The 20,282-nt window shown below is 37.8% G+C and overlaps 3 protein-coding genes across 3 annotated transcripts in view; all 3 read right to left on the minus strand.

Moving 5' to 3' along the window:
* Nucleotides 1-4,473: 4,473 nt before the first annotated feature.
* Nucleotides 4,474-6,589, minus strand: LOC140942950 (uncharacterized). The gene is made up of 5 exons (XM_073391972.1): nt 6,462-6,589; nt 5,842-5,904; nt 5,667-5,738; nt 5,358-5,427; nt 4,474-5,083 (listed from the first exon to the last, which is right to left on the minus strand). The coding sequence occupies exons 1-5, from the start codon at nt 6,540-6,542 to the stop codon at nt 4,749-4,751; spliced, it is 621 nt and encodes a 206-aa protein (XP_073248073.1). The 5' UTR covers nt 6,543-6,589; the 3' UTR covers nt 4,474-4,748.
* Nucleotides 6,590-13,347: 6,758 nt separating this feature from the next.
* LOC140944597 (uncharacterized) lies at nt 13,348-17,401 on the minus strand. The gene is made up of 6 exons (XM_073393717.1): nt 17,345-17,401; nt 15,266-15,376; nt 14,931-14,993; nt 14,769-14,840; nt 14,323-14,392; nt 13,348-13,945 (listed from the first exon to the last, which is right to left on the minus strand). The coding sequence occupies exons 1-6, from the start codon at nt 17,399-17,401 to the stop codon at nt 13,611-13,613; spliced, it is 708 nt and encodes a 235-aa protein (XP_073249818.1). The 3' UTR covers nt 13,348-13,610.
* A 2,082-nt stretch (nt 17,402-19,483) lies between these two features.
* Nucleotides 19,484-20,282, minus strand: part of LOC140944598 (tumor necrosis factor-like) — a 6,678-nt gene continuing 5,879 nt past the window's right edge. The window contains exon 4 of the mRNA XM_073393718.1: nt 19,484-20,282. This exon is cut by the window's right edge and continues 58 nt beyond it. Coding sequence (XP_073249819.1) covers nt 20,018-20,282 — 265 coding nt within the window. The 3' untranslated portion in view covers nt 19,484-20,017.

A 20,282-nucleotide genomic window follows, 5' to 3' on the forward strand; every position in this document is an offset into this window, starting at 1 on the left:
CAGCGAGAAGCCTGGTGGCCTAAGTGTGCAGCCACCCCCTCCCCCAGTAACCTGAGATCAGGCTCTATTTTCGTTTCGCTTTGAAAATTACATTCCGGCGGGCAAGGCGAAACGAAAAGAGAGCCTGATACAAACCTTGTACGAAACGCCTTCCGCCCACTTTTTTGCCGTTGATTGACAGTCAGCACAATCACATTTAACTTCTTGCGAGATTAAGGGAGATTTCGAAGGTTATTTCTGTTGGCGAAGAAGGTAAAAAGTTTTCGAAAAGACGTCGAAACGTTGTTCTACTAGTTTTATTATTTTGGCTAGTCGAGCTCGAATTTAAAATACTGAAATTTCTATTTTTCTGTTGCCTTAATATTTTCCTCGGCAATTTTCCCCGATTTTCAATACAAATCTTTAAAAATATTGAAGAAATATATCGCGAACTTTTCAAAGGATATATAAATTATTTCAGAACAAACCAAACGAGTTCTCAAGTGCATTTAATGCAGCTGATTTAGTCCCGTGCGTACAATTGCAATAATATTTGCGAATGTACTACAGAAACAAAGGTCTAAAAAAATCTATATTTTCAAAAAATCCAGGTAAATATTATCTCCCACTAACTGCATGCTCAACTGACCTATAAACAAAACGAAAAACAATATTACAAATACACTTTGTAGTTCTCCTTAGTTGTGTTGTTGTTTTACTGAAGGTCTAAAAAGCTCGCTTAATTTATTAATCGAAATCAACAAACAGCAAACAGCCTACGAGCGAGGACACCAGTTTTCCCGGTTTATTTTGTACAAAAAGCGAAGGCAAACGACAAGTCTGTTACCTTAAGCCACCAGCTTTTATAATAATGCCTACAAAACTTCCTTGAACAGCGATGCGATATTTTTCGTATAATACTTAACAGTTGGCGATTGAGGTTTCTTTCGCAGTGAACCTCCGCTTGCGTCATTCCCAGCTAAACTCTCAAATGAAACCAGTTTTAAGATGGACAGTATTTTGGTTTGCACTCGTTTGTTGGTAAATCAAAAGGCACCTTGTTAGCGGTCAACAACTTGCAGAGGGATTCAACTCCGCGATACAATCACATTAGTTCCGTAAATAAAGCAAATGCTTAGAAGATATGAACAACCATATGAATTTTCAATTTCCATGGCACATATGAAGGCATATTTTCCTACCGTAAGACCAAAAAACAACAAAAAAGACAGCAAAATCGATCCTTCTCTCCGCCGACGACGGATCATTCACGAAAACAACCACGCGAGGAATAAGCGTTTTCAACTTCCGGCGTTTCCGACAGCCAATCAGATCTTGCGGCATTGTTCTAACAGCCAATCAGCGTTACGGCCAAAATCTGGCCGTAAGGAGCACAAATGTGAGAGAGTTTGTATCAGGCCTAATTTTAGCGGTAGCCGTTAGAGAGAAAGTATGAGAACCGCTAAAATTGGGCATGATCTCAAGTGACTCCCCCAGGAAAATTGGCAGGCCCGGTAAACTCGCCTTTTGGCGATTCTTGTAATATTTTAGTATAATGACTGCTTTCTTGTTGTGCACGTAACCGTCTATGGTCAAACTTTAGTACGCGGAACATTCTACGATTCGCAGTGTTCAAGCTGACAGAACAAAAAACTTATGAACGAGAAAAAGAAATCACCTAACCTCGTTTTCTCTTTTCCTCGCTGAGATAACTGGCTTTCTCTTCTCTCTATTATCATTTTGGCTTTCTACTTGTACAATGTAAGTAACAATTCAGGATTTGGATTGGATTTCGTTATAATGAATGTAATTTTTGCGCAGTAATTCTTATAGCCTGAGAAAAAAACCGACATTTAGCGACACCACCACTGGTTTCCCCGCGAAATGACGTCTCAGGAACGACTGCAGCAATAGACCTTTTTCACGATACCCGCCATCTTTTCACGCACTTAACTGCTGATCGGATATGAACAATATCACGTGGTCTCTCAGGAGGCAAACAAGACAGTGATAAATATGCCAATGGAAGAAATCGGGGTTGAGTTTGTTTATTCTAGACAACAGGAAATGAAGACCTTTTCATCTTGAAGACGATAATGTCAAAATATGGGTGGAAGTAATCATTGCTACTTTTTTGTATGCAGTAGCGACTGTAAATGTTCTCATGGCAAACAGTAATAGACCTACTCTGGGACCTTAAGTCACTTAAAGTCGCCTTAAATCGCCTAAAGTCACCTTAAGTCGCTTTAAATCATTATACTTTCTAAAAGGTTGAAATTGTCTCATAGTTATTACTTTTCTAGTTTTCTATTTGAATTTCCAGAATGTATGATTCCTCATAAAGTGTGTAATAACCCATGTTCAATAATATTAGCCACAGTTCCACCCCACCCCCAACCCCCCCACCCCCCCCCCCCCCAAAAAAAAAGTTGCCACTGACAGTGACTTAATTAATATATAGATTTACCCAGGGCTAAAAGCGAAGCTCCAATCAATAAGTTTATAATTCAAATCAAACAATAAACTTAATCCACAAATCGGTTAACTTAAGGGCACATTCATGTGACTTTTGAGGCCATGTAAGTTTTGAAGCCATGGAAGTTTTTCCGCAGTCATTTCTTTTCATACCGCTCGCCACGCTATTCATGACTTAGTAGAAAAAAAAAGTTGCTTTGCCAAGAACTGGAAGCATAAGAATAATCGAGAATTTTCTTCAGCACTCGACTCCTTTCGGAAGCGTCATCCCGGTCTATTGCGACATTACTAGACCTCAGGTTCTTTGCCGACGACTAACCGCTGAACAGGAGGCCCAAGGAGATGGGAAGGCGAGGACTATATACAATCAAGTGTGCCAAATATTTTGACTGAGACTGAAGCTTGATTGTAAGTGTTGTTTCAATGTTTTTAAGAAAATTATTTTTTTTCTTTCTGTGTCTGTACTTTGTAACCGGCAGAATAACCATTATTGCGTGCGTATATTTACTTGTAAAAAATGTCAAGGACGTTCCACATTGCAGAAGAACAAAAATTAGCCCTAATGAAGTTTAACACAGTGGTCGCACTAAAACAACCTTACGGCAAAAGTGGCGTTGACGTTTATCAGTGGTACTCTATATGGCCTCTCTTTACCACACATGTTAGATCAACGGACCGTTAGACTTTAATTTTCTTATAATTTAAAGCCGAGCGATTTTCGTAATATTTATGTATTCAAATTTGTTATACGGAATGACTCATGGACTCGATGTATCATATGTAAATTGGATCATCTGTAGTACGCCAGTGGAAAAGATCAAACGAATCGAGTGCGTGAAGCTGATTTTTAAACCTGGACCGAAAAAAAAAGAAAAGCAAGGAGAAAAAAAGATTCGTTTGATCTTGCCACTGGCGTACCACAGATGATCCAACGGTTCGTAAATTAGCCGCTGCCTTACGCTATGAGACAAATTTCGGTCAACACATGACTTAAATTTCCTCCTTTTCCTCCCCACAGTTCTTTCTTAGACTTATTACCCCTTGTGTAACGTCAAGTGACATTGCTTAACCGTAACTGTAGTTTATTTGAATGAAGCCGATGTACTAGTTCAGTAAACGACTCCAAATATAGCAGTGTCTTGGCTTTCCAACCTTATTGATCGTATTGTTCGCTCTTCCTGATCTTACTCTGCTTTGAGATTTCAGTGTCACGCCATTCAAAATAGATCAAAATAAAAATCAAAACCGTTCAATAGATAAATTCCAGAATCTGGAAAATTAAAGGAGGTAAATATACAAAGACCCTCGCCAAGATTCAGGTCAGAGGAATATTTCGTATACGAGATATCCGAGGAAATGTTTTCACAAAATTAATAGAGTTAAAGACGCCATGCTGTTACCCATCCGGATGAGCACCAACATGGCGGACAGAAACCAACAGAAACATTAGTTTCTGTTACCGAGTTTTCCTACAAAAGCGTGAATTTGTTCGTCGAGGAACTCATGAACATTAAAGTAATACTTTTTCTAATACATGAACTGTTTAGAGAGCAGAGTTCCTTGAAATAAGTAATTTCTTTAACCTACATGACAGCTCTTGTGGCCGTCATGTAAAGGACGCGTCACGCAAAATCTTAGAAATTCAAGAGTACTCTATCACAAAACCAAGAACCCTTTTGAAGCGAAAATTTGTATGAAAATTAGTTTTCAGCTGCTCTAATACGTCGAGAAAATAAAATATCGGTTCTATCGATAGTTTTGTGGTTTGAATTTTAGTGACATCATGTGAAAACCAACAATACACTGCGGGCTATTTACCCATTAGGGACGGAAGCGGAAGTGGGCGCTTTATAGTTTGTATTCATCATTTCATGCTTATGCCATTCGAGAAATAATTCTTTTACTGTATTTCCGGAAACCATTCCACTACAGCTATTTATTCAGAAAAAGGAAAAGAATTCGATACACTCCCTTAACATCTTTGTTTTTGCCCTAGTTTCACTCCTTGATGGATACAGCTTTAGCACCATCGTTACATTTATTTCAGCATTAAAATATCCATTACAGATGTCTCCTGCTAAACAGTGTATACAAGTAAAGTAACCGAGCCTTAATTATGACCTATAAGGTTATTTTACAGAATACTGTGCCAACTAAACTGCTCAATACTTAGAAACATTTTTTACCAAAAAATGTTCGTTAAACATAGTAATTATGCACCTTTTTAAAATAAATGTCTAGTCCCTTAATTCTCGAGGTTATGGTGCAGTTGTCACGCGATATTCATCAGATTTTTAAATCAAATACGCGCCAAAGTAGGTGTGGTAGGTATACATGTAAATTTTACAGTTGGCGTAAACCGAAGCAAACGTGATGATGTCACCAGATTTCAGGTTGAAAACACCGGCTGAGTACGCGGTACCATGGTCGCCTTTTCCCGGGTTAGGGCCTTGAAACATGGTCACGGGTTTGCTGTTGACATAAACATAGATCCTTCCTACGCTGTGATAGTAGACCTGCAGGTAGATATAGTACCGTCCAGTGGTAGGCACAGTCAGTTTTCCATCATGGTACTTCATCCCTCCAGCAAGATGGCTGTACGGGGCACTGACAGACCAGTCTTTGATCACTATGGGGTGAAAATAAAAAAAACTGATGCTAATTCTGGGTGATTTCCACTAAGGCACAAGGCCTTGTTGTAACCCAGGGGTGATGTGTATTGTATATATTCGCCGGTCCACATGAACGAATTAGTTTCGGTCGGTAGTCCCCGAATTACAGTTTAATGTATAGCCATGCATTTTACTATAAAAGAGGCACTCTAAAAATTAATGTGATTTGATGTTATTTGACTTTTTTTAGTGGAGGGGGGACGGTGTAGGGGATGGTAAAGGAACACATACTTTGGTTGGCCTGATAGGTCACGACTTGTCTGTTTAAAGATTCAATATGAGCAGATGGCTTGTTTGCATTCTGTAAAACAAAAAAGCAATGTACGTGGTACGTATTTACAGAGAGATAACTTATAGATCAAGTTAAGTATTTTGCTTACGTATATTTGTTCCCGAAATTTCCTACAGAGTTAACTTGTGTTGTGAACCAGACAAATTTCAGAAAATTTCGTTATATTTACCTTACGTTTTATTACTGATAAAAAAAATTGCTTTTAAAACGGCTATTCCAGTAACGATTTGTCAACTGTTTGCTTTTACCTGTAAGGAACATTGGCAAGGACTTCCGTTGTCCCCTTTGGATCCCGTGTCTCCTTTTGATCCCTTTTCACCCTAAAATGCATGATACACGCACGTGAATGTTATGCAGTTATTGCAGTATTTTACAAGAGATATAGTACTACAAGTGGTATCAAAGGAAATGGTTGTATTTTACCTTTTGGCGTCCCTTTCCGTAAACGTTGACGGTGATTGGTTGCTTAGAATCTACGCAAAGTTTCTGTTGATTAAGGAAAGGTAGAACAATTAAGAAGTTCAATTCTATGCAAGAGGATTTTGGCATTCTTTTATTAAACTCTGTGGATTCGCCCTAGTTCTGTGGATTTTCCTTAATGGACAAATTTTTAACGTTTGGAGAATTGTAAATGTATTCTAACAGATTCTGAGAAATTTACCGATTTTCATTTTTGTTGCGAATTGTCATTGTTGACAAATTATGCTATGGGACTTATAACCAAGAATTTGTTTTCGTTTGCTGCGAGTGGCAATATTGTTTGCGTTAGGCATCGAAAAATTTCTGCAACCATTCCGATGTAGTTCATTTGGTCATGGAAAAAGGACACCATGTAAAACAAAATTAACCGATTTCAACGCACCTTATATTTTTCGTTTCAGTCATATTAATTTTTGAAATAAATGAAGTAAGCTTATCAACTCTAGAATATTTTGGGACTGTAAGGGCGTTTGCGACCGACTTTTAATCCATCGAAATTCAAGGACAAGCAAAAACTACCACACTGACAAAAGCTTAAGTTAGAGATTGGTGGATCGTCTTACTTGATTTCCTGAAGTATTTCCTGCTGCACAGAAGTACAAGTTGGCACAAACCGACGCGACAATGATAAGCACGAACTTCATGATCTCGACAGCTCTTGGATATTAACCCTGTGAAAAGTGATTACAGAATGAAGCCGCGGACTGTAGACTAATGATTCATACTATCTGATTTTGTTTATTTATTTTTCGGACGAGTAGAAAAACAAGTACGTTTTACCAAACGGATGATGCAATAACTTATGACGAGGCATTCATATATTATTTATATCATCTTGACCTGAATTTCGTTCGTGTTTAAGACTTTTATTCTGGGTCTTCACTTTCAGCTTCTTTCACCACCGATAACAACTGTTCCTAGGTCCAAGCCTAAGCTAAAAGCGTTATTAAGAAAGGCCTTACACTTTCGGTCTAATTTGTAGCAAATCCCAAAACCACTGATCGCACGGTTATTCTTCTTTTTCCCGTGTACTAAGATGATTAATCCTTTGTGTCTGTATTTTGTATCAATTTTCAAACGTGACCTTATTTAATTTTGTCTGTGAATACTCCCTTCTGAAATAAATTAAGGAATTTCTACGATGTAGTAGATTGGATGTAATAACAAAGTGGTTAACACAGTAGTTTTTGCCAACGAGCCATCCGAGCGAAGACGCTCGGATGGCGAGGCGGCAGCAGAATAGAGCCGCGCAAGACTCGGCTTTAGGCAGAAAAATTCTCGAACGAGCTTCAAAAAGTGTAACCTCATGTAATGTAGATTCCCATGAGACCAAGTGGTGTGACAGTTTCAGCCAATCAAAAGGCGGTAAACTATACTTGGCGCACATGTGTTCTTTCCTCGGCGGCACGCGAAGACTGAACTTGAATGTGGTACGCTTTTATTGTTTATTCACCAAAATCTGGCCCCGGCAGTCAAGTAAAATGAAAACTTGATGCATTGTGTTAATTTGGGGGGCCATTAATGTAAGGTTTTAACGAAGAGAAGCTTGTACAAAAACAGTTTAATTTTCCATGTGAAACAAGCAAAAGGATCAGATTACACGGGGAGATAAGGAAAGCTTGATACGAAGAATATTTAGTCGCTTCTGTTGGAAAATCTGATGTTGGGGGAAAAATCTAACCAGCAAATGGAAAAATAAGAATAAAAAAGAATTACAAGCCTATTAAAAGTGAACGACGAAGGAAAAGAAAACAACGCTATTTTTTTCGAAACCTGGCCGAAGTGAAAACAAAATACCGACGTGCCGTACATCGCATGTCCTTGAAAACATTTCAAGCAGCGCAGCGAATCATTTCTAAAATTCAATCGGGAACTCGACAAAAAGCCTCGGGAAATTTTAGAGGAGGTTTAAATGATTAAACTGCGCAAATGTTTATCTACAAAGTGAAACCGAACCGACACTAATTGTGTGGTGGTAAGAGAAACGATCATCCTAAATATTACCGATCGCTTCCTTATATAGCAGGTTCGTAAAGCCACAGCAGTCTGAGGACTGACGCTCTTCTTCGAACCTAGTTTATATCGCCTTGCATAGCACATCAGTTTTAAGGAAATAATCCTTTCAACAAGAAGGGACCAAGAAACTGTCAAATGTTGGAAAAAAGGAATCCATTGCTATGCAAAATACGCATGATTTGCTCGTTGGCACTCTATCGATAGGTATACCTAGTTTAAGACAAAATCATTGGCTGAAACTAAATCAGATTTATTCTATTTTAGTAGAATGATCACTAATTCTTCCTTTACTTGTCATAACCGTAAAAGTCAAAAACGTGTATGGTATATTTTACACTCTATATTATGACGACCCTAGCTGCGTTAGGCTGAGTTTTAAATCTCGACAAAAAAACTGAACGACACAGATGAACCATGATCCAATTTACATACAATAAGTTGACTCCAGTGCTTTTTCTTACGCTTTCCTTACGATATAACAAACTTGAAGATAGTCAATTGATTTTTAGTCTTCTATCGTTTTTATAAGTCGAAAAATTCGCCTTAAAGTATGAAATAAAAATCAATGGTCCTATTACCTTAGACGCTATTTTAAGCCCTTTTATAGTAACAATTTATACATCACTTTCTACAGCAAAATGGAAACTTTACTAAAACTCAATGTCTTTGTTAAATGTTTTCTATTTTCTGTGGGATCCGAGGTAAGCGGTAGCTGAGGAACAGTCATTGTAAACCAAAACTTCTACTTTTCTAACGACGATTGACGAAAACTAAAACTCCTTCCCTTGAGGGTCCGGCAATTAGGCTTGTTTTTGAATTGTGAAATCACAGGTGCCAATTTTTTTAAATTCTATTTTTTAGAAACAGCTGGATCTCAGTAATTTTAAACTGGCGTTTGTCTACAGAAGGAGAGTCGAGAGTCACGGGCCTCCGGCTGGCTTCGCTTTCGCGAGGGAGACACGACACTCCACGGCCAAGCCAAACAGCGAGGCACGAGTTAACTATAAGCCCAAACTACACAAAAACTAGGAACCAAAAACACACGCTGAGATAAGTGAAGCTAATTCCAACATTTGTCGCTGTGTCTCGTTAACTATATTGAGTGAATTTCGTTGCGTAAGCCATTTACGTGAAAGCAGACGGGGTACCAGCTATATTATTAACGAGCGCTTAAATCAATTGCGAGCTTAAACTAGAGCTTAAAATGATGTTAGTTCGGCTTTGTGAAACAAGTCAAGAAATCGCTAGAATTATTTTTACTTTCGAACTGAAACTCTGCAAAAAGAAAACGTCAGAAAAAGAAGACAATTTCTGTAAGTTTAATTCCTTCATTTATAACAAATTACCATAAATGGAAGTTTACTTAGTTCCTAATTAATAGTTATTTCATTTTACTTAATATATTATATATATTATATATTTTTTTCCTTTCCGGCATAAAGAGAAGTTGTTTTTGTTATGAATCTTTTTCGCTGGACCGTTTAAAGCAAATTCGAACTTAAAACTGTTCTGGACCTCTTGAGTTTGCTTATGTAAAACGTTTCTCTTTTTTCCCATACAAATGGTCTTATTGTTCCTTATTAGAGAATAATGGACATATAAAGTCAAAGACGCACTTTAATTGCTGTACAGTCTAGGACAGCTTCGCTGGCGACAAAGTGCTTGAAACTCAGACAAGATGAACTTCTGTAAAAACTAGAGAAAACTTCGAGACACTAGTTATAATCGATTGAATGTTGAGACCCCGAAATTGTTCTGCAACGCGAATAAAAAGATGAATCGACACACTTTATTTACACTGAAACGCGACAAGTTTCTTTCTTGTTGAGAATTAAATTAGAATTTTGACTTTGTGATGCAATTTCGCGGGCTTAGAATGAAACTTGAAATTACACTGAATACGTTATTAATGAACCAGGTATTGAAATGTTTTTTATTATCATTACTTATGGCGTTGATCTTTCGAAGCCATTCCCGAAAGCCGGATAGTTAAGTGACCACTGATTGCTCATAAGACAAACAACTCCCTTTTGTTTTCTTTGCGCATCTTCACAAAACTCAAATACAATTATTAGTAAAAATACCCATAGCGACATCGCAGGGACATACGTACTCTCCCCACCTCTAATAAAAGCCTCATTCTTATATTTTACTTCCTTTGTATTATCATAACTTCATCTCCAAGTAAAAGCTTAATAATGTTCTTAGACAAGAAGACCTCAATTAATTATTAAATTTGATCTATTTTAATCCTAGTTTATGCTTAATGATTTTCTAGCTAGGAAGCGGGCTCGAATGTACTCTCGCGTGAGATGCATGGCGTTCTCACGTAATTAGAACAGCGAAACCATGAAACTCGATTCAAACTGGAAAAATTAATTAAAAATTAGACTATTTTAATCCTTGATTATGCGCAATGATTTTCGAGGGTTACCGGGCTCGAATGTACTCTCGCATCCGGAGCATGGCATCCTCTCGTAATAGAACAGTGAAACCGTGGAACTCGATTCAAATTGAAGGAGAAGACGTACAATTTTTAGAAACGTTAGTTGACTGTTTTTAACCGAATGAAGAATTGCTCCTGATAATTATGCAACAAAGCATGCATGACAAGCTTGTCAATTTCATTTGTATTCAAAGGACGCGAATTTCGTTCATGTTACGGGATCAATTTTCTTTCAGAGTCTGCAATTAGTTTTAAAAAATCGTATTTTTGAGCCCAAAAGTAATAGGAAAAAACAACCCAAATACCCCAGCATGGAATCTCACCAGCATTATTGGAGCTTGCTGTTCCGTATCTTTCTGAACAAACAAGAGAATTTTACATTTCCACCTGACAGACATCCGTCTTTGTCTAACACCATTGTCTGAAAGCAAAATCAAGGAAGTTCCCTGAAATCAACAAAAATATTCATAGTTGATAAATAAAAGTATGAAAGGCGCTTTGATATATCAAAAAGGGTCTCAACCTTCTTCTTTCTTCCTTTTTCTTGAGTGCTCACAGCCCGGAATTTAGGGGTCGGATCACGAAACCTGTGGCATTTTGAAGCGTAGTCATTTCGGAGTCATACCGCTCGTCACGCAGTTCATCACTAAGTAGAAACAAAAAAAAAAAGGCTGACCGGGAACTGGAAGCATCAGAGTTAATCATTAATTGTCTAACTCTCGACTGCTTTTAAACGCCACAGTCCCAGACTCCTACCCAGTCGCTATTTATGTGTATTTGAAGTGAGAGGAGTGAGAGAAGATTGCGGTGTCAGGTAGGCTGAGGCACAGGAGACCCATGGGAAGGGATTCCACGTCAGCCAATCTTCTCTCACCGCAAAGACACGTAAATAGCAACTGGGTACGAGTCTGCCTCAGTCCCAGCCTATCGGCCAAACGGCGACATTGCTAGACCCAGGTTTTTTGCTGATCTCACTTAATTCAACGTAGAAATTTTCATTACAAGGTAAAGACTGCGTGGCAGGTGTAATGGGATCAATAAAAGTAAGGCCTTTTTCGTTTCAAATTTGTAGGTTTTTTTTATAGGGGTTGGCCTTTTGTAATGCATTTTCAACATATCCCATGAAACTAGTTCAAGCAAAAGCCCATAATCATAGCCCAGAATCACAGGACCGGTCATCTATTGATTCAAAATTTTGGCCAGTTAGAGAGTCAGATTTAACGCACCTTTAGTAAGTAATAGTCAGTCTGGTTTATTTATAAAATCGTAGCGCCTAGAAATAAGCGAATTGCGAAATTATTTTACAAAGATATAGATATCAATCAAAAAAAATAATAATTTAAACTAATTACATCGTGTTCAAAATGGACTGGGCCTGACAATTATGAGAAGACATAATACAATAAATTAGATAAAAAACTAGAAACAAGAAATATATATCCTGAGTGATACATTAAATTCCCATAAGTTCCTAAATTACATGCCATGAGCATAAAGGCACATCGCCGGAAAAAAGCTTCGTTTAAAGCGTTCAGTTTTGCAACTTATTAAGGATGTTTTGTCTTTGTTGCGAAGGGAGCGGCCGTGCGCCTGAGATCGTGTCGGTGGAACAAGATGGCGAAGACGGAACTTGGGCATTGAACCCCAAGGGCTCGCTGAACAGGCAACTCGTCCTTCCTTATGTCGATGTCCTTGATCTTTTTTTGCTCGCTCCTCCTCAGGAATGTCAATGAGAAATGGCTTACACAACATCACAGCTGTTGCTGACTCATTTTGTTAACTTAAAACCACCACGTGAAAGTAAAGTGCTTAAACTGCCAACATGCTCAACGGCTTTCTGCTCGGCAGGGAGGGACTTCAAACAATCATCCATATAACAGTGTCTTCTAACCCTTTTAATGACGTTAGGAGGTAAGCTGTGATGATTATCTTCTGGTGTCTTGCGGAGTTCAACTAGTTTCTAACTGTGACCGGTGTTTTGGGGCAACTACAGTTTAATTACCATTTATTTGAAACTTACAATCAACGCCAGCCAAAATTTTCGCGATAGCTTGCTAGATACGTATTTCAGACGTAGTTTTTTTTATTGTTCATGTTCGTAAACGTTTGACCTTAGCTTTGTATAGAAATAATGATATTGACTCATTTCTGTTGCTCTTTCAACTCAAAAGTGAGATTAAAGCCAATAAAGTGCAAGATTTGATGAACCAATGTTAAACAAAAGTTTAGTTAGCCGTCTTCAAGAGTGAGTGGAGCATTACGACATCGCTAGGTGCACATAAAGTGAGTGCCATTTTTTGTCAGACTCGCCATTTTTGTTAAATTTGCTAAATTTCCGATAAGTGCTTCCCCCTCTCATCCAGGAAAGAAGAGAAAACTAAGAATCGGTAGCGAGATGCCACACAGTAGATATTAAATACAGTATTATTATTATTCTATCTTTTTTTTCCCATTTAGAATTTTCTTTGGAATATCATTATGACGTCATGTTTCACGTAACCACATAAAGTCAACCTTAATCTACAGGCCATTTCCGAGTTCCCTCGGGCCTCTGTATCAAAACGAGGTTAAGTGCCCAAACTTTGATATGCAAATGACTTTTCATTATCATGCAACCTTTAAACTTATAATGCATGAACGTATATGAAAAATTAAGAAAAACGGTTTTATCTTCGCTGGGGTCGAGAACAAAAAATTGATCGATGCCTTAACATGCTTGAGGATCCCGACAGTTCTTTTAATCAGGCTTATTATCCCCTTGCGAAACCTTAATTAAAGGACCTTAACTTATTCGTATCCGCTTCTGGATAACGTCGATGTACTAGTAAAATAACATCTATTGCCTATGAGACAAATTTCGGTGGATATGCAACTTTCTTCCTCAGTTCCCTTAACTTGTACCCTGCCAACGATACACTTTTCGGAATCGATGCAGTTCCTCAACACCCTTCGTTTTTGCTTTAATTTAACTCAATGATCCACACAGATCAAGCACCATTTTTCATTTATTTCAACCTTAAATATTTATTACAAATCTCTCCTACAAAGCAGCACTTTATAGTGGACTAAGCGAGTTTTAAAGACTTCCAAGCTTGTATTTACTCCGGCGGCAAAACCTCGTTATTTAGAAACGTGTTTGAATCAACCATGGCCAAAGACGATTTTAAGTGGAAATGTTATTCGGTTTTTTTTAATCCTAAATATATCCCCTTGATTCATGTGGTTATTGGTGCAGTTGCCATCCTTTTTTTTAAATCAAATACGCGCCAAAGTAGGTGTGAACGCTCCACATGAAAATTTTGCAGTTGTTGTGAGCTGAAGTGATCGTGATGATGTCACCAGCTTTCAGGTTGAAAACCCCGCCTCCGTACAGGGTACCATGGTCGCCTTTCCCTGGGGTAGGGGGCTGAGTCATGGTCACCACATTGCTGTTGACACAAACTTGGACCCTTCCATTGCTGTTATAGTAGACCTGCAGGTAAATATTGTACCGTCCAGTGGTAGGCACAGTCAGTTTTCCATCATCGTACTTCATGCCTCCTGTAAGATGGCTGTACGGGGCAGTAACAGACCAGTCTTTAATCACTGTACGATTAACAGAGAATTGATGTTAATTCTTGGTGTTTTCCCCTAATGCACACTATCATAATGTAATCCAGGGCTGATATTTATTATTTACGTATGCGCCAGTCCACTTCCGAAAAACAAATGGACGAATTTAAAATTTTGATCAGTGCTCCATAAATTACTGTTTATATTTGAATGATCTTCTTCTTGCTTGTAACACTGAGCTTTTATCTTTTTATACACACTTGTTAAACTGTGTTAAAACATCGAATTTTACAAAAGACAATCTAAATAAGCTGATTCGATGTTATTTGACCATTGACAGACTCGATGTTATGGTTAATGAAGTTTAGTGGTTGGTTAAAGGTGTAGGGAATGGTAAAGAAAGCATATACTTTGGTTGGCTTGATAGGTCACGACTCTTCTGTTTACAGATTCGATGTGAGCAGATGGCTTGTTTGGATTCTGTAAAACAAAGAACAATACATTTGCCATACTCATATCATACTGTGCAAATAAAGAACAATATCATACTCATATCACACTGTAAAACATAGGACAATATCATACTCGATCATACTAAACCTGCTCACGAAAGAATAATATAAGTTGCACTTATTTGAGGAAAAATAATTTATAAGATAAAGGAAGAACGTTTTTTTCTCTTATTCTACTCAAGAGTTCCTACTTCGATTTGTTTCTTTAACCAAACAGTTTTCAGAATATTTCGGTTTTGTTTTGTTTTTTAATACTGTTACAAGTTTTTTAACGGCTTTTTAAGGTGAATAGGTTTGTAATAACTTCACCATAATAATTTTAGTTTTTAAATTGTTGCTTTTACCTGTAAGGAACATTGGCAATGACTTCCGTTGTTCCCTTTGGATCCCATGTCTCCTTTCGAACCCTTTTCACCCTAAAAATACATGATACACACAATTAAGCGACATGCTATGCGGATATATAGTACTACAAGCGGTATCTCAGGAAAGTGGTTGTATGTTACCTTTGGGCAACCATTTCCGTAAACATTGATGTTGATTGGCTGCTTAGAATCTGCGCAAATTTTCTGTTGATTAAGAAAAAGTAGTAAAATAAAGGAGTTGTATGCAAGAAGATTTTGAAAACATTTTGTAATCTCTATGGATTTGCTTCAACGAACGCCATTTTTTCCCAGTAACAGTCATTAATTTTTTAAATAAAATGAAGTAAGCTTATCAACTCTAAAATACTTGGGACTATTTGGGCGTGCGATCGACTTTTTATCTATCGATATTAAAGGACAGGCAAATATTACCACACGGACGATGTCATAAGTTAGAGAACGGTGGATCATCTTACTTGATTTCCTGAAGTATTTCCCGCTTCGCAGAAATACAAGTTGGTATAAAATGACGCGACAATGATAAAAACGAGCTTCATGATATGATCTCCACTGCTCTTGGATATTACCTGTGAAAAGTGATTAGAGAATGAAGCCGTAGACTGTAGGCTGATGATTCACACTATCTGTTTTGTTTACTTTTTTAAAGAAGTTTAGAAAAACAAGTATTTTTCACCAACAACTGATGCAATAACTCATGACGAGGCATTCATATATTATTCATATAACAGGACTTGAATTTCGTTCGTGTTTCAGAATTTTTTTTATGAGTCTTTACTTTCAGCTACTTTCACCCCCGATAACAACTGTTTCTAGGTCCAAGCCTAAACTTGAAGTGTTATTAAGAAAGGCCTTATACTTGCGGTCTAACTTTTAGCAGGTACCAAAACTAGATTGCACGGTCATTCTTCTTTTTTCCATGTACTAACTAAGACGATTCCTTAGGATAAAAGCATTTTGTGAAACTGAATATTTATTCTGTTTTAAAGTTAGTTTTCTTTGAGAAACAAGTAAAGAAATGGAGAAGAATAACTCATTTTCTGTCGGTAGGATTTGAAACTAAACTCTACAAAAAGAAAACGTCACAAAAGAAGACAATTTCTGAAAGTTATCTTCATTTGTAACAAATTAGCATAAATGAAAGTTTACTTATTTGCTAATAAATAGTTATTTCATTTTATTTATATTGTTTATTATCTTTTCCTTTCCGGCTGAAAGAGAAGTTGTTTTTGTCATAAATTTTTGTCGCTGAGACTGTTTAGAGCAAATTCGAACTTCTCTGTTTGCTTATGTAAGACGTTTCTCATTTTTCCCCTACAAATGGTCCATGTGTTCCTCTTTAGCGAATAAGATATATGAAGTCAAAGACTCAATTGCTGTACAGCCCGGGCCAGCAAAGCGCCTGAAACTCTGCGAAGATGAACCCCTCTAAAAACTGAGGAAAACTTCGAGACACTAGTTATAATCGATTGAATCTTGGGACCCCGAAATTTTTCTGCGACGGGCATAAAAAGCTCAACCGACACACTTTGTTTACATTGAAACGCGACAAGTTTCTTTCGTGTTGCGAATTAAAATTAGAATTTCCAATTTGTGATGTAATTTGGTTCTTAGGAGGGAACGTGAAATTACACTGAATATGTTATTAATGAACCAGGTTTTGCAATTGTAATGGCGTTGATCTTTTGAAGCCATTCCCGAAAGCCGGATAGTTAAGTGATGACTGATTAGCCATAAGACAAACAACTCCCTTTTGCTTTCATTGCACAACTTTACAAAACGCGATACAGGTAAAATACCGATAGCGACATCGCATAGACATATGTACTTTCTAAGAAGGCCTCATTCTTGTAGTTTACTTCCTTGCATTACCACTACTTCATTTCCAATGCAAGTGAAGGCTAAACAAAGTTCTTAGATAAGAAAACCTCAATAAAGTATTTTAATCCTTGCTTTAATATGCGCAATGATTTTCGAGGAACCGGGCTCGAATGTACCCTCGCGCCATCAGAAGCATGGCGTCTCTCAGAACAGTGAAACCGTGAAACTCGATTCAAATTGAAGAAGAAGACGTACAATTTTTAGGAACGTTAGTTGACCGTTTTTAACCGAGTGAAGAATTGCTCCTGATAATTATGCAACAAAGCATGACAAGCTTTTCAATTTCATTTGTATTCAAAGGACGCGAATTTCGTTCATGTGACTGGATTAATTTTCTCTCAGAGTGTGCAATTGATTGAAAAAAAAACCGTTTCTTTGAGCCCAAAAGTTATAGCAAAAAAAACAACCCAAATATAAATACTCCAGCATGGAATCTCAGCAGCCTTATTGAGTTTTATCTGTTCCGTACTTTTCAGAACAAACAAGAGAATTTTACATTTTTACCTGACAGACTTCCGTTTTTGTCTAACACCAGTGTCTAAAAGCAACATCACGGACGTTCCCTGAAAGCAACAAAAATATTCCTATTTGATAAATAAAACTATGAAAGACGCTTTGATATATCAGTAGAGGGTCTCAACCTCCTTCTTTCTTACTTTTTCTTGAGTGCTCGCAACTCGGAATTTAGGGGTCAGATCACGAACTGGTGACATTCTGAAGTCAACTTATTCCGGAGTCATTTCTTTTTATACTGTTCGTCACGTAATTCATGAGTAAGTAGAAAGAAAACAGGCTGGCTGGGAACTGGAAGCATGAGAGTTCATCGATAATTTTCTTCAACTCTCCACTGCGTTCGAATGCCTCAGTCCCAGACTCGTACCCAGTCGCTATTTATGTGTATTTGAAGAGAGGGGAGTGAGAGAAGATTGGGGTTAGGTTGTAGCGAGCGGGACTTAAGAGCGGGACGCATGGGAAGGGATTCCCCGCGAGCCTTAACCTAGCCCAATCTTCTCTCACCCCAAAGACGTGTAAATAGCGACTGGGTACGAGTCTGCCTCAGTCCCGGCCTATCGGCCAAACGACAACGTTACCAGACACCGAGGTTTTTGGCCGGCGACTCGCCACTGACCAGGAAGCCCAGTGGGACGAGAGTTAGCCGGGTACTACTTACTCTCTATCGGATGACTTGTAAAATCGACATGATACTCCTGCCTATAAAGAACACCTTGTGTTCAGACTGCTTCGAATAGTGGCACAGAAACCTATTAGATAGGTGACGGTCCACTGTAAAGATTGGTGAGGCGCAACTTCACTCTGATCTGTTTAACACGAGGCTCAAATAAACCGTTTTTCTTAATGTAACCATAACCCGAGGCTTTAAATTACTAGAGACTTCTTTAAACAACCGAGCAGCCTATGCTGACTACTAGACAAATCTCACTCAATTTAACGTGGCAGGTGTAACTGGATCAATAAAATTAAGCTCTGGATCTTTACAAATTGTTAGGTTTCTTAAAGTGCGTTGGTCTTCCGTTAAGCATTTTCAAGATATCCCATGGCACTAATTTAAGCAGGAGCCCATAGTTATAGAGATATTAATAACAAAACAGTAAAGAGAAAAGCGACTTGGGGTTTCCCGATATTTCGGATGGACAAGCCTTCCTTCTTCAGGGGATTTATTGAAGAATCGGAAAGTCGTTACAATTCAAATGTTGGAAATTTGATACAAAAGTAATCAAGAGTTAAAAAACTAAATGGGCCAATAATAATTATATTCCATAAATCTTCCAATTTCATTTACAAAATTGAGTATGACTGCATCAGGTGACCGGCCACGCCCTGTTTTATAGAAATATCCTTTGATTCGAAAATTCTCTCGGTTAGAGGGCGAACGTTTTTTCCCAAGGATTACACACAATAGAAACTAAACACGCTCTGTCTTTTAAAAACGATCGAATGAGACGAGTTCATTTAACGTCTGCTTCCTGGCGAAATTTTTAATCTTAGAAGGACTGACAATTTTCAGTCATTTTGAGCTGATTTGGTAGACACTCTTTAAGATCAGTGTTTTTATACATGTACAGAGGAATTTGAGCAAAACATGTAGCAATAGCTGGGAATAGTTGGTTGTAACTTCCTTTTTGAGTTTCTTTTGTTGTTGTTGTTCTTCATTTTATCATTCACTACTACCTCTTTAATGTTCTTAACTTTGCTTTTAGAAAAATGTGTTTTAGAATCAATATTCATAATGACTTAGAACCAAGATGCCAAAAACGTTTTGTGCCCTAGCGTTCCCTCGCCTCAAACGGCTTGAAATTGTGCCTGGGAAAAACGGAGAGAGGGGAAACTTATCCCTTTGCGCTTTTTTTACTTCCCCCTCCTCTTCTCTTTTACGTTTTCAACGGTCTCTTCGTCTTTAGCATACTCAAACTGAAAGCGTGGTGAAAAAAAGGGGAAAGAACTAAAAAAAAAAATGGTCAGTCATGTTCCCTTCCTCGCTGGCATTGGCTGAATAACTATTTGAATTATTAATTGCGCATAAAGACAGACTTTTCTGCCGCTTCCTGTCAAATTACAGCGTCAGGATTAGCAGCTTTTAAACTTGGGGTTAGATTTGCTCAAAAGTTCCAGTACGGAGTTATTTCTTTCGACGCATCTCTTAAAATTCCTTTCATTTTTAATTTTAGTCAATTATACACACTCTATCGATTCTTTTATTCAAATCTTGAAATACCCATTACAGAAGCAAGTAACGCACTATTCATTGGGAGACAGTTCAGTCAATTATACACACTCTTTCGATTCTTTTATTTAAATCTTAAAATACCCATTACAGAAGCAAGTAACGCACTATTCATTGGGAGACAGTTTTGACATATCTACTGCAAAACACGTATTCTGTTACAGTGCGACTACTTGATCCGAGGCTCTTGGAAGAAGATTATCCAATCAGAACGATTTCTGAAAACAAAAGATTATTAAGTGTTTTTACAAACGGACCAATAACATTCGTAAATTTGAGGGCTGTTTCCCGAGAGGTCAGTGAGTTCAAACGGCATGAAAGTTTTCAGTGGTTGCATATAGTTGAATCTTGAATTTTATTGGTCCGTTTGCAAAAATACTTGAGAATCTTTTCAGAAAACGTTGTGATTGGACAATCTTCTTCCAAGTGCCCCGGTTCGAGTTGTCCCACTGTAAAGCAAATCAACCTTTTTAATAAGACCTCCATAAATTAACCTGTAACCTTGTAGTGCAGTCACCATGTTGTTTGCAACAAAAACGTTAAATTAAAAGAAAGACGATTTTGCCACACATCAATTAGTTGACTTTCAAATCAAATACGCGCCAAAGTAGGTGTGATAGCTGTACATGAAAACTCGGAAATTGGCATAAGCAGAAAGAAACGTGATGACGTCACCAGCTGTCAGGTTAAAAACTCCACCTACGTACATGGCACTCGAAGTTGTAGGCGATTGAATCATGGTGATGACTCGGTTGTTTGCACGAACATAGACTCTTCCTTGCGTTTTACAATAGATCTGCAGGTAAATATAGTACCGTCCAGTGGTAGGCACAGTCAGTTTTCCATCCTGG

This window comes from Porites lutea, chromosome 7 (assembly GCF_958299795.1).
Source record: "Porites lutea chromosome 7, jaPorLute2.1, whole genome shotgun sequence".
Classification (NCBI taxonomy): domain Eukaryota; kingdom Metazoa; phylum Cnidaria; class Anthozoa; order Scleractinia; family Poritidae; genus Porites; species Porites lutea.